This window comes from Lissotriton helveticus, chromosome 1_1 (assembly GCF_964261635.1).
Source record: "Lissotriton helveticus chromosome 1_1, aLisHel1.1, whole genome shotgun sequence".
Taxonomy (NCBI): Eukaryota; Metazoa; Chordata; class Amphibia; order Caudata; family Salamandridae; genus Lissotriton; species Lissotriton helveticus.
The window spans coordinates 1,587,818,131-1,587,830,656 of NC_136057.1; the positions used below are offsets into that span (position 1 = coordinate 1,587,818,131).

Genomic DNA, 12,526 nt, shown 5'->3' on the forward strand with positions numbered 1-12,526 from the left:
GTATTTTGGTGCTCTGGGGGCAGTGACTTCAATGCCCCATTCTGCAAGTTGTATTACTTCCTTGAGGACAGCCTGTTGGGCTTGCTGATTCACAAATCCGACTATGGTGGAGTCACCATGGGTATCTGTCTCCAGACTCTTGAACATCACCCATTCAATCATCTCTGAGGTGATTTGTGCCAGGGAGTCAATATGGCCAAAGAGTCGGACGATATTGGACCTGTTCAGAGTGTCAAAGGAGCCTTTGGCTATGTATCTGGGAGTAAACAGCAGCTCATATATTTCTGATGGGTTTTTATAAACGGTGGAGCACCGTTTTACCCCTTCTCCCAAGGACGTGGGCCTCTGATGAATTGGAGGTAGAGGGTTTTTATAGGTGTCTCCTGGCTGCTGTCTGTCTGACGCCACGATTGATAATCCTACCTCTCTTGACGGTTCTTGCCACTCGCCATTGATTGAATTCTGGTATGGGAGGTTTTTGTGTGTATCACCTGGCTGCTGACTACCTGGCGTCTCAGTTGGTTTTGTTGGCTGTTTTGTCCCATACTGGTTGGTCACTCATCGCCCTGACGAAGGTGTGGCCTAAAATGGCCGGAACACCGAAACGCGCGTGGGCGTAATTTTCCCATTGGGCCGGTTAAACGATATAATCTATGATCCTTTTTCTACTCTTATGCCCCTGCTTCACCCGTTTTCACCCCTTGTCTATGAAGTACTGACCATTGTGATTATGATGTTTTGTATTGATGTAATGGAAGGATTAGATTGTGGTTTGAATGTATGAATGAATGCTTTATGAAATTATAGTAATTTTGGATATGATTGTGGCCATGAATGTTTAATGAATGTTGTGATGTATGGGACTTTTTTGTTTGGTAACAAATTCCATGTGCTATGAAATTTATGTGGATTTCAATATGTATAAATACAATTGTAAAAACTTTTTTATATAAGAACTTCTGAAAAAATAAATAATTATGAAAATAAAAATGATTAGAAAGCAAAAAATTGATGTATTCAGAAGTTAAATGTTCTGTGTGGCTTTGACTATACTAAATGTTGCACACTGAAAATAGGTAGGATCCTCTAGTAGGACCCTTATGTAATTGGACGGCAGGGTTTCAGTTTCTGTTTTGGTTTCAGGGAAGGAGAGGCGACAGGGACGGAGAGGCGACAGAGAAGGAGAGGTGACGGGCAGGAGAAGTGATGGGGCAGGAGAGGTGATGGGCAGGAGAGGTGATGGGGCAGGAGAGGTGAGGGGGCAGGAGAGGTGATGGGGCAGGAGAGGTGACGGGGCAGGAGAAGTGACGGGGCAGGAGAAGTGACGGGGCAGGAGAGGTGACAAGGCAGGAGAGGTGACAAGGCAGGAGAGGTGACGGGGCAGTAGCAGTGATTAGGCATGAGCAGGAGCAGTGACCGGGCAGGAGCGGTGAACAGACAGGAGCGGTGAACGGGGCAGGAGCATTGAACAGGGCAGGAGCATTGAACAGGGCAGGAGCATTGAACAGGGCAGGAGCATTGAACAGGGCAGGAGCATTGAACAGGGCAGGAGCAGTGAACAGGGCAGGAGCAGTGAACAGGGCAGGAGCAGTGAACAGGGCAGGAGCAGTGAACAGGGCAGGAGAAGTGACAGGCCAGGAGAAGTGACGGGCCAGGAGAAGTGACAGGGCAGGAGAAGGGAGGGGGCAGGGAAATTGACGAAGCAGGAGTGTTGATCGAGCATGAGCAGGAGTACTGACTGGACAGGAGCAGTGAAAGGGCAGGAGCAGGCGTTTCCCAGGGCGACTGGAAGGGTAGGGGGGCCAATTTAGTTTGGGGGGGCCGTTTTTGTACAAGTGCAGGAGTTTTAATAACACTGCAAAATTCTTTGTATATTCAGCAGGTTTCGGTCTACAATACAAGTGCCAAGATAACTTTGGTGATCAATGTACCTGCTGGAGAGAGATGGGAGCATGTTTTGTCTAGTGGCTGTTTTACTCATCTAAAGTAGCGCAGAAGGGAATATGCCGGCTGCAAAGAACATGTACCATGCATATCAAAGAGCAATATTTTATGTGCATAGTTCAGTGGGTACTGATTTGTGTTCACTTCCCGAATGAAAGGACACTTGAATACATATGGCCTGGCAGTTCGGGCTGGACTGTTCACATTGGGTTCAGGATCAAGACTGATTTGCACATGGCTGGGTCCAAACTGGAATGGCATGGTGAGCAAAAAACAATGGATTTAAGCCCAGATCTCTGTACAGGGGTGAATGTATGATATTGTTCTGCATTCTGTCCACCAGTTGTTCTTTTTGCTATATTATGGTTGAGCAGCTAGCTGGCTGACATGAATATGAAGGAGCCTTTGTGGGTTTCCATGAGTCTAGATTCTCCTGAAGAGTCCCTTTCTCTTCTGAGCCCTGCTTAACACATGTGTACATGAGGAGCCCTGTATTCATGACCTCAATGTTTGAGACAAAAAACATCATGGATTTCTGAACAATGAGAGTAAAGGCATTAACACCTTAACCGCGGCAGCAATTCCGCCGCGGTGTGGGCGTTCTGATGAGTGGGCAGGGCAGGACGTGCGCAGCACTACAAAGGTAGTGCTCGCGATGGCCGTTGGCCGACGGCAGCAATGAAAGGGTTAAGGTAACATGTTGTTCCTGCTTTTATTTCACACGCTTTACATAAACCTGTATTCCCTATAAGTGTTTGCTTTTTCCTGAATTGAACCTCAAATAAACATGTTTATCCATTGTTTTAATTAAATAACGTTATAAGCTGTAACTGGTCAGTGAAATGCTAAATGTAGTAAAAATTGGTATGTTTTGCTATTTCTAGCCACACCCCTGACTCCGCCCACTGATTCAATCTTCGGTTATTCCTGCCCCCTGATTCTCCACCCACAGTTCCCCTACTTTTTATATCCCGGTTCTACCACTGTCAAGAGCAAACATTCCATCTCTTTTCTTTAAGACAACTCATGCACGCTCTTCTCACGCAGCAAATGTGCATCACCATGACACCAGAGTTTTCAATTCAAATAGCATGTGAATTGTAAAAGATACAATGTTAGAGAATAATGGGTTACTAACCTTAAGGCTGGTCATCCAGAATTGGTTTATTCTTGACTTGCATGTGCAGCACCTTAATATGCACCAATGAGTTTCAGTTGGATTGTTCTTGTGTTGCATTTTTATATGAAAAGTTATTGGGGTCTGAATAGCATGTTACAGGGAGTGACTCCTGCAGGCCAGAGGGGTAGGGTAAAAACAAGCACAGCTAACTAGAAGAGAGCCCCTTGTTGGAGAAAAATTAGTCACTAACCTTAAGATTGGCCATCCAGAATTGGTATATTCTTGACTTAAATGTGCCGCATCTTAATATCCACCAAAAAGTTTCATTTGGATTGTTCTAGTGTTGCATATTTATATGAGAAGTTATTTGGTTCTGAATAGCGTGTTACAAAGTGACTGGTACAGTAAAAACAAGCACAGCTGACTGGAAGAGAGCCCTTTCTTGGGAATTCTGCTTAAAGACATTACATGATACATGTATTTAATGGTTGACACCCAGCTTGGTGTGGGGAATTAGTCAAATAGCATGTGAGTCTATAAAAGATACCAATGCTGGAAAGCACATTTACAGGCACATAACTTATTCTTTTTCTGGTCATTGTTACCAGCTCTGTAGAACGTAGATTCACATGATAAAAAAAAGTTACACAATGAATGAAAGGGAACACCATTCAACATTTATTTACCTCCTTCCACTCTACGTTGGTCCTCTCCTTTTCGAAACGGGCATATTCCTTGCGATCATATATCTCCACTGTGATACGATAGGCAATAATGAGGAGTAGCCCAATCAACACAATGCCAAGAACTAAGCCAATCACAATATTCTGTGTCTGGTCAGCAACTTCTAGAGTGAAAGAAAGAAAATCAAGTAAAAAAAAGCCCAGTTGGTCAGTAAACAGAGTATTAATAGGGACAGGGAAGAATGAGTATTGTTGTGAAAGATCAGTCAGAAATTTGAGACTGGGCACTGGAAAGAAGCAAACAGCCTGTTGGGGGTAAGCAAGAGATTTACGATTATCGGAGGAGAAGGTCTCAAATCTGAACAATGGATGATTGTAGTATGGCAACCACCTTTCAGTGGGAAGACAAAATCTAAGAGAAACTCAAGATACTAAACATGATCTGTGACGGGAAAAAAGCTTGAAACCTTACTTGCAATGAGGGACAAGAAAAACAAAGGAAATTAGCAATAAGGAGGGTGAAATTGCTTGCAAAGGGACCCTATGATTCACATTTAATCTAGTTGCTTTTTGGCAGTGTAAGCTACGTTCTTAGGGATAAGTAATAGGAATCAAAATATATGTTGCCAGAAGTTGCATTGGCTAGCAATTGCATTGATATAGTGGCCTTATTAGGACATGCAATAGCAAATTTGAAGGACAACGACTAAGACCTATGTAAATAAGCAAATCAACATTTTCTAGAATGCCATGAAGCCGATTCAAAAAGGTAAACTTGATAGTAACCAAATTCATGACCAAATTTGAGGATTTAAGACTGTGGATTTCTACGCCACAAATGTGGAGAAATCTGCACTCAAGTGGTTGGAACTGAGCGTTCCAATCTGTGTTTGCCTTGTAAGTTTGGGAACGGTCATAAGTGTCATTCCCAAACTTCAATCCGACCCCTTTCCACACTGGAAATAGTCAGAGGTTTATTCCAGTAAATGGCTATCATAGCTCCCAGATCACTGACACAATATTGAGGTAAACGATATCATTTGTCGATAATATTGAGCCAAAAATATTGTTTACAACAATTTAACGTCCCTCAACTTATAATGGGAAATACAAAACTATCAGAAATTAAATATCTTTTGACATTTATAAAATCCAATAACATAAAAAAAATTGTTCTTTAAATATAGCTACTATTTCTGCTCCAGTCAGTGCAACAGTGGGGAAAGTGTTAGACTTCAGAGGGGTTAAATTTGCTATATCCACTCCAGTCTACTCAACAGTAGGGAAAGCGTTAGATTTTTTTGGGGGGGGGGTTACATTTACTATTCCTCCTCCAGTCAGGGTAACAGTAGGGTAAACGTTGGACTTCGGAGTGGTTACATTTACTATTCCTACTCTAGTCTATCCAACAGTAGGGAAAGCGTTGGACTTCAGAGGGGTACAATTTACTATTCCCACTTCAGTCTATGCAACAGTGGCGAAAGGGTAGAACTTCAGAGGAGTTAAATTTTTTATTTCCTCCCCAGTCTAAGCAACAGTAGAGAAAAAGTGCTTAACCTCAAGCACATTACATATTTGAATACCCTATTTATTTACATAAAACATTAAACTCTTAACAAAACATTATTAAATAACATTAAAAATATATATATTTTTAGAAAACAAACAAAACAAGCAATTTATTTAATAAACAGTGAAATAATTATAAATTGAAAATTATTATTTATTATTTTAATAATAATTATTGACTATTTAAAAAAAAATAGTAAAATAATTATTTCATTATTAATTAAATTCCCGCCCTATAGCCCTGCAAACCTAGCACCCCACACCTAAATTAAAACTAAAATAAATAAGTATAGCACAATTTACATAATTGAAAATCTGTTAAATTATTAATTGTTAATTATTTATTACTTAATTAACTTCCCACCCTATAACCCTTCAAACCCAGCAGCCAGCAACTAAAATATAACAAAAATACATGTGTCACACAATTTTCATAAATAAAAATCAATTAAAAAATATTTAGAAATTATGAATTAATTAATAATGATTTCTTAATTAACTTCCCACTCTATTCCCCTACGAATGCAACAACCTGCTGCATCACAAAAAATTGACATTAAAAATTCAACAAAAAAATCTAAATCGCTTAAATTACAAACTGTTTAAAAAAATTGATGATAATTATACAAACAGTAGTAACACATAAAATTGTTATCAAAAAATTCTCCCAAAACTTAATTACAAGAAATGGAGCCGGCAGTCGAAGTCAGGGGCATGAACATGTTTATTGAGTCAGGTCACCCAGGGTACAGGAAAAACAGAGAGACGCGTTTCAGCAGTCAAACTGCCTTTATCAACCTGAAGGGCGCCATATTGGTGCTCTAATTAAGCATTAACAACTATAAACATAAACGTTGCACTTCTTTTCAGCAGTAAGATAATCACAATTTCTGGACATGCATAGAACGAAGCATTACATCATTATTATAGCTTCCCAGTACCAATAACAATGATGAGTTTCCTTAAGAAACGCTTTCAGCCAGGGCCTCTGAGTGCTTCGTACTATAATGAAATGATATCACGGAAATCTGATCTAACAGCATTTGCTAAAAGAAAACGTGCTCCCCTGGTCCTCGGCAGCTATGAAAGAAAAGGCCCACACACATATATTAACAAAACATTTTCCCCACACTACAAGATGACATTTCTGTAGCTTCATATGGGCCCTTTTATGTCATTAGATCTGTCACCACGATGGGCGGATACACTAGAGTCAAAAATATGCTGTGAATGCAATCTATCGCAGGAGTCACTATCTCATCTGCTGTGCATATGCCCTATGCTACTGGTAGACCGCAGAAGATTGCTTAGCTTCCTGTGGATTAAGGAGGGGACACAGACATTACCATGTGCCGTCAGTTTCTTATTGAACAATGAGCAGCCGCAAGTGATCACAAACATTTCTAGGGTGTGTGGAGAAGCAACTAAAATTAACTTCAGAAGCCCAAAACGAAGAAGGGGTGGATCCCTGAACACTAGCAATCTTAAAAACAAATAGCTTTAAACAAACAGACTGTACTGCTTCTCTTTTCTTAACAAAAGGCACTTTTATTAAGTTGTTAGTCTTCTATTGAATCGTATTTTAATCATTTTTACCTCTGAGGAATACTGAGGATGAACTATGAATTGCCTGTTAAATGATTGAGATCTGGGAAAAATTGGGATAACAGCTATTACTCTGATTTTATTTGTCATTTTAAGGCACTTTGACAGAATAAATTGTCTAAATAAAGTATTTTTTTATTTGATTTGAATACACATTTGTTCAGTTCCGCAGTCCCATCATGCATCTAAGCGGTATTTGTAAAAAAATGAACAGGAATACTATTCGAATATTCAGCTGCAATGAAGATTTTCAAAGGTTGTATGTAAAAACAGTCAAAAAGTATATTACGTGCACAACATGAAGTTTAAGCAATTCTTACTCTTTTGTAATACTATTTGCAATGTGCTCACTGGGTGTAAATATAATTTTCAATAAATATTTTACTGAAATAAAAAAAATGAATAATTATTCCACTGTTTTGTTCATAAATGTGTTTAATGTGTTATTTGTCTTTAATTCAGACAAAATATACGTCACGATGTTTATCAAAGAAGCAGGGCTCCGTTGGTGAATTCTGCTGAGAGGGAATAGAAGCCATTAAAAATGTCATATGCATTGATTAATTTGAGCCGGTGGTTTCGGGTGATCTGCACTGGCACTTAATTGTTTTCCGGTGCTCGGCACCAGCACTTAATTGTCAACAGCACACGTATGACAGTAAATTCAGAGATGAGCAGAACAATGGTTGTTTATGAATACGATATGCATTAGAAATTGCTAATACCTACCTCCTCAGCCAATCCTTTAGTTATGGGGACTACATATAATCTGAACTGTCACACTTGCAGGAGAGAGAGTTGTTTTGCTACAGTCATTGACAGTGATGACAGGGGCAATGGGTGGTGCAAGTTGCAGTGGTCTCCTGGCCAGGGCCCTGGCACTTAATACTTGGCAAATTAGGCACTGGTCATATGACATTCCTCAAGATATGCTTGGAAACTTGTAACTTGTAACTTGTAACTTGACAATAAGCGATACAAGTGTGCACAGCATTAACGAAGCTAAGGACCAAAATGAATCGTTTTTCACACACAGAGACGATAAGTAGTTATGGCATAATGGGAAGCCCTGTGTTAGAAATTACAATCCATTTAAGGGTGGGGAGAGAAGGGAATATATTGCAGCCCATTCCACACAGCACTACACCTAGATTCAGCTCTTAGAAACTCTACCCTACAACCTACACCAGTGGTTCTCAACTTTTAACCTGTGGTCCGGGGACCACTTTGGGTCCGCGAAGCTTAGTCAGGGGGCCCGTGACTGCTTAGGAAGGACGCTTACCTGATCGCCGACACTGCCAAGAGTCACACGGCCGCAGAAACGACGCCAGGAACCACCGCCGCCACCGCCAAGAGTCCAAGGGTACCGGACTCCGCGCCGCCGCTCCGGGAGACCACAAATCCCGGCAGGCCTCGCGGCGGCGCGTGCAGAGTGACGCGGCCCGCGCACTGAGAGCGCGAAAACACAGCTTAAAGCCAGGACAACCCCCGCGTCGCGGGACGCGAGCAGGACGCCCGGGGCGAAGCCCGGGCAAAGGGCGGGCCCTCTACGGCCCTCATCGGCACTAGGAGGCCAGGCTAGGCCATTCCTCTAAACTTTACACTTGTGCTCCAGGGACCATTTCCTTTCTGCAAAGCGGTCAGCAGATAATACATCTCTTCGAACCTGGAAATAAGTCCATTGGAGATTTACACAAGGCATTGACGTAAGAATTGTTTGTTTTAATTATTGGAACCAATACCTTGTTTTTTATCGGGTTGTGGGTGTAGAACTATCACACATTGTGCATAATAATGCCTAAAAAAATTCCTCGTTTGGTACCTGAAACTCCTAAAAACACTATGGAAAACTATCTTGTTCAAGTGGTTAACCAGATAAACAGCAAGCGCAGACAATCATTGGGTCTGTCCCAGTCACCTGTTCTCCATTCTCTAAGCCCACCTACATCCTCACAGTCAAACGAGTCCCTGCTATTGGATTTTAACAGTGATGTACTTGAACCAGCTCCCTCATTAAATGTTGGTATTGATATCAGTACAATGAATGCGTCGGACATTGAACAACATGTGGATAATGAGTCAGAGGCACAGGTTGTCATTGAGGTTGTAGATAATGATGAAAAAGAGGAAGTGGTGGATGAAGTTCCTGCGAAGCAGTCTGCAAGGGCAGTTAGAGCCTGTCGCAGATTACAAAACAAACGTGGAGGGCCACGCTCAGGAAAAAGTAAGGCTATACCTCAGCAAAATCCACAAAGTACCCATCAGATTAATGAGGAGAACAATTCGAGCAATTCGAGGGAAATAATGGACGAGGACCTATTCTCACGAATAGCGGAGCTGTTAGAAATTAAAATTCAGACAATTATCAAACCACTTATTAGCAAGATTGATAAACTTTCTGCAGAGATAAAGAAATTGGGAGGTACTCAAAATGTATTATCAGATGCCATAGGAAATGTTTTAAGTAATGTTAATAACGGCCATGATTGCTCAAAGGAAGATAATGAATCTGGCTCAACATCAGATACTACGCCATCAGGGCCAACTCCTTTAGAATGCCCACAAACCAGCCAAAATGTTCATGATTTGCCACTAGAAGCCCCCCCTGTTCAATTTGTTGAGCCATCACATGATGTATTGCCTCTGGCGATAGAAGATAACTCCACACAATTTGTAGTTGAAGCATCACCACTAGTGTTAGTGCTAGCTAATACACCCATCTTACCACCGGGTCAAATTGAGTCAGCCTCATCGCTAATAAGTAAGGCATTATACTGGCTGTCAAAAAATCTGCGGATAGCACAGGGGGGGGAACAACGGCTGGCCAACGAAATCAAAATGGCAAGGAGGGTTGGATGGATAGGCAAAAAACAAAAGAAATGGAAGGGCGATTGTGTGATATTAACTTTCACAACTCCATCCGCTCTTCCTGACATTCTATCCAATATACTACCACCACAAAAAAGAAGTAGTTCCATAATTCCCCTCACCTTGGAATTCTTTTATAATGATTTGCAAAAAGTCAACAACTGTAAGCCCTTGAAACCATGTGGAAAAGTAAATTCTGCCATGTTCTGTGTCCCTACGCGTCCTCCATCATATGTTATATGTGCATGATTAATATGCATATGTTATTCCCCATGTTCGATTAAAGACGCAATTATAGTTGTGTCCACCTCTAGTATGTCAGTTTCCAGTTCTCGTGAATACTACGAATATCAGGCCTATGTAAAGCTACGTTGCCACGTTTCTCAGTGTGCACGTTATTCCATTGTAAAGTCTCCGTTTCTAGGCCTCAGAAGGGCCTGGACACCAGATTCAGCTCCTGTCCCCTGAAGCCTCGCTGAGGAGCGATACAGCCCCCACCTGTATCCCCGACCCTTCACTTACTTCCTGCCTCGCAGTGCCCGGTTCAGCCTGGCTCTGCCTCTGAGTCTGCCAAGAGTATGTTATGATTCGAGTTATCAGTACAGCCCTCCTTCTCTGCATTCCTAAAGCTACTGAATCGCATCAATAGTTTCCGTCATTGTCTAGCCTCTACGTCTCTATGTAAGAGAAATACTGCATTTAATGGTCATTTAATATTCTTCATCACGCACTACATGTAGAATAATGCATGCTCCAGTCTCAGAATCAAGTTAGCCTTTCCCCTCCTGACTTATAGTTTATATCAACATGTTCTCTAAACATCAGATACTAGATACTGTTTAGGTACATGTCGCCCTGACTCTCTAGACTTCAGTCTCTGCTCCTAGCACAGAGTTCGTAGCCCCCAGCTTCTCCTAGTAACACGTCATTGCCAGTTTGCGCGCACCATCAGGTTAGAGGTCCCGGCTCCTTAGGTAGCCCCCTCCATGGTTTCCACCCCATTCATGACATATTCTGTTACGTTTGCATCACATGTCTATGTATACGCCCTGTTACACCTCTTTTCACCCTTATCTTTCGCGACTGCTACGCGTCATGCCTATTGCTCCACCCACTGCTACGCCTATTGCAATGTAATGCTATGTGTTTGCGTTATGTATATATGCTCATGTATCTGTTATTAAAAACCACGCTAGCCTTCTTGTCCAGATCCTGACCCCGGCAGCGCTGCCGGGCCCTGCTATCCTATTCCTGTGCAGGTTGTCCTGTCCCTGTCTTTATGCTGTATTAAACCTGCAAAACTCCTACTACCTCGAATCTTGACTCTTATTTATTGAGCTATCTGTTATTCATTTATGCATTCAAAAAGAGAGGTATTATTTATTTATTTACCACATAATGGCGCCCGAACAGGAACTTGCCCTTTCCCCACGCGCCGGTGAAGCCACGCCGGCCCCCTGACCCTCTGCAGCCGTGACGGAACCATACCGTGCACGTGCAGATATTTCTGCTTCAAGTATCCCTCAGGCCCACGGAGGAGACGGAGGAGGCGGTCCAGCATCCAGACGAGGCGGTGGAGGAACGCGGCGAGTCCCGACCAGAGCCCAAGCCGAGAGTCCAAGGTCCGAGGTATCCGGAGGTCCACCCGTAACTGAAGTCCGAAGTTCGTCGTCCGTCGTCGTAGCAGTCCAGTCCAGTCCGAGGCCTTCCGTTCTTGCTGCCCGGTGAGTACCGTTACTGGGGTAGTATCTAGACAGGGTCAATTTAATTGACTCTGGTCCGTGGGTTGGTGGTACACAGACCCACAAACGAAGTGTCCACTTCGGTGGATACGGGTCCTGACGTGTCTCTGTATGAGACCGGTAAGTTTCGTACTGTTTCAGCAGTGCATCTAGTTTCTGTTCTAGTCAGTTCTGTTCTCGAGAAAATTCAGGTATTCTGTGTCCTGTATTCCAGGTTGTATTCTGTTCGAACTGTTATTCTAAATGTTCTTCATGTATTTTGATGTTGTGGTATGAGTGTGAAGTAGTTATCGTGTTTATTGTGTAATTACGTATTGTGTCTCAGTTACAGTTTAGTCATGCCCTTGTTCTCTAAGTTACGTCAGTTAAAAACTAGAAAGGGTCTGCTGGAAGCAGCAGTTCCTGTCCCGCCTAGGGACAGTCCAGGTCATTTTATGTATCAGAAGCATGGCATAAGTGCCATATTATATCTAGATTTATGGGTAGAGTATACCAAAGAGTTAGAGGAAAAGTATAGATGGCCTGTGTCAGGCACATGGGATGCCGAGTGCATCATGAGAGTAGAAGAAGCATTATGGAAAAAGAAAGCCAGACAGTCACAGAAAGATGCCATCGAGTTATGGCGCAAAGAATCTCATAAAAGAACCGAAAAAGAAATCAGAAAGTCAGAATTAAGTAGAGAATCCTTGGAACGAGCCCAAGAAAAGGAATTAATCGAGATTGGTGAACGAGTTAAAACCGAACAGTCAGACAGACAGAGGCATGCTCTTATTAAGGGTATGTATCCTCTTCTTGCCGAGGGCCTGCCAAAAGCGACCCCGGAGGCATCCAGTAACTTTCCGCCACCATTAGTTCCGACCAAGCTACGTCACAAACCGACCGCAGCTGATATTTTCATTTCGTCCTATTTGGACGACACAGTCCCAGAATATGCAAATCCTGTTCGCGCTCCGCCAGTCCCTGTAAATCAGGCACTCCCCGTTTCTCCAGACACC

General features: G+C 42.4%; 1 protein-coding gene across 1 annotated transcript in view; it reads right to left on the reverse strand.

The window, feature by feature from the left end:
- ITGB7 (integrin subunit beta 7) overlaps nt 1-12,526 on the reverse strand; it is an 887,312-nt gene that overhangs the window by 13,384 nt on the left and 861,402 nt on the right. The window contains exon 15 of the mRNA XM_078687492.1: nt 3,751-3,911. Within this exon, the coding sequence (XP_078543618.1) occupies nt 3,751-3,911 (161 nt within the window). The remainder of the gene's footprint in view (nt 1-3,750; nt 3,912-12,526) is intronic.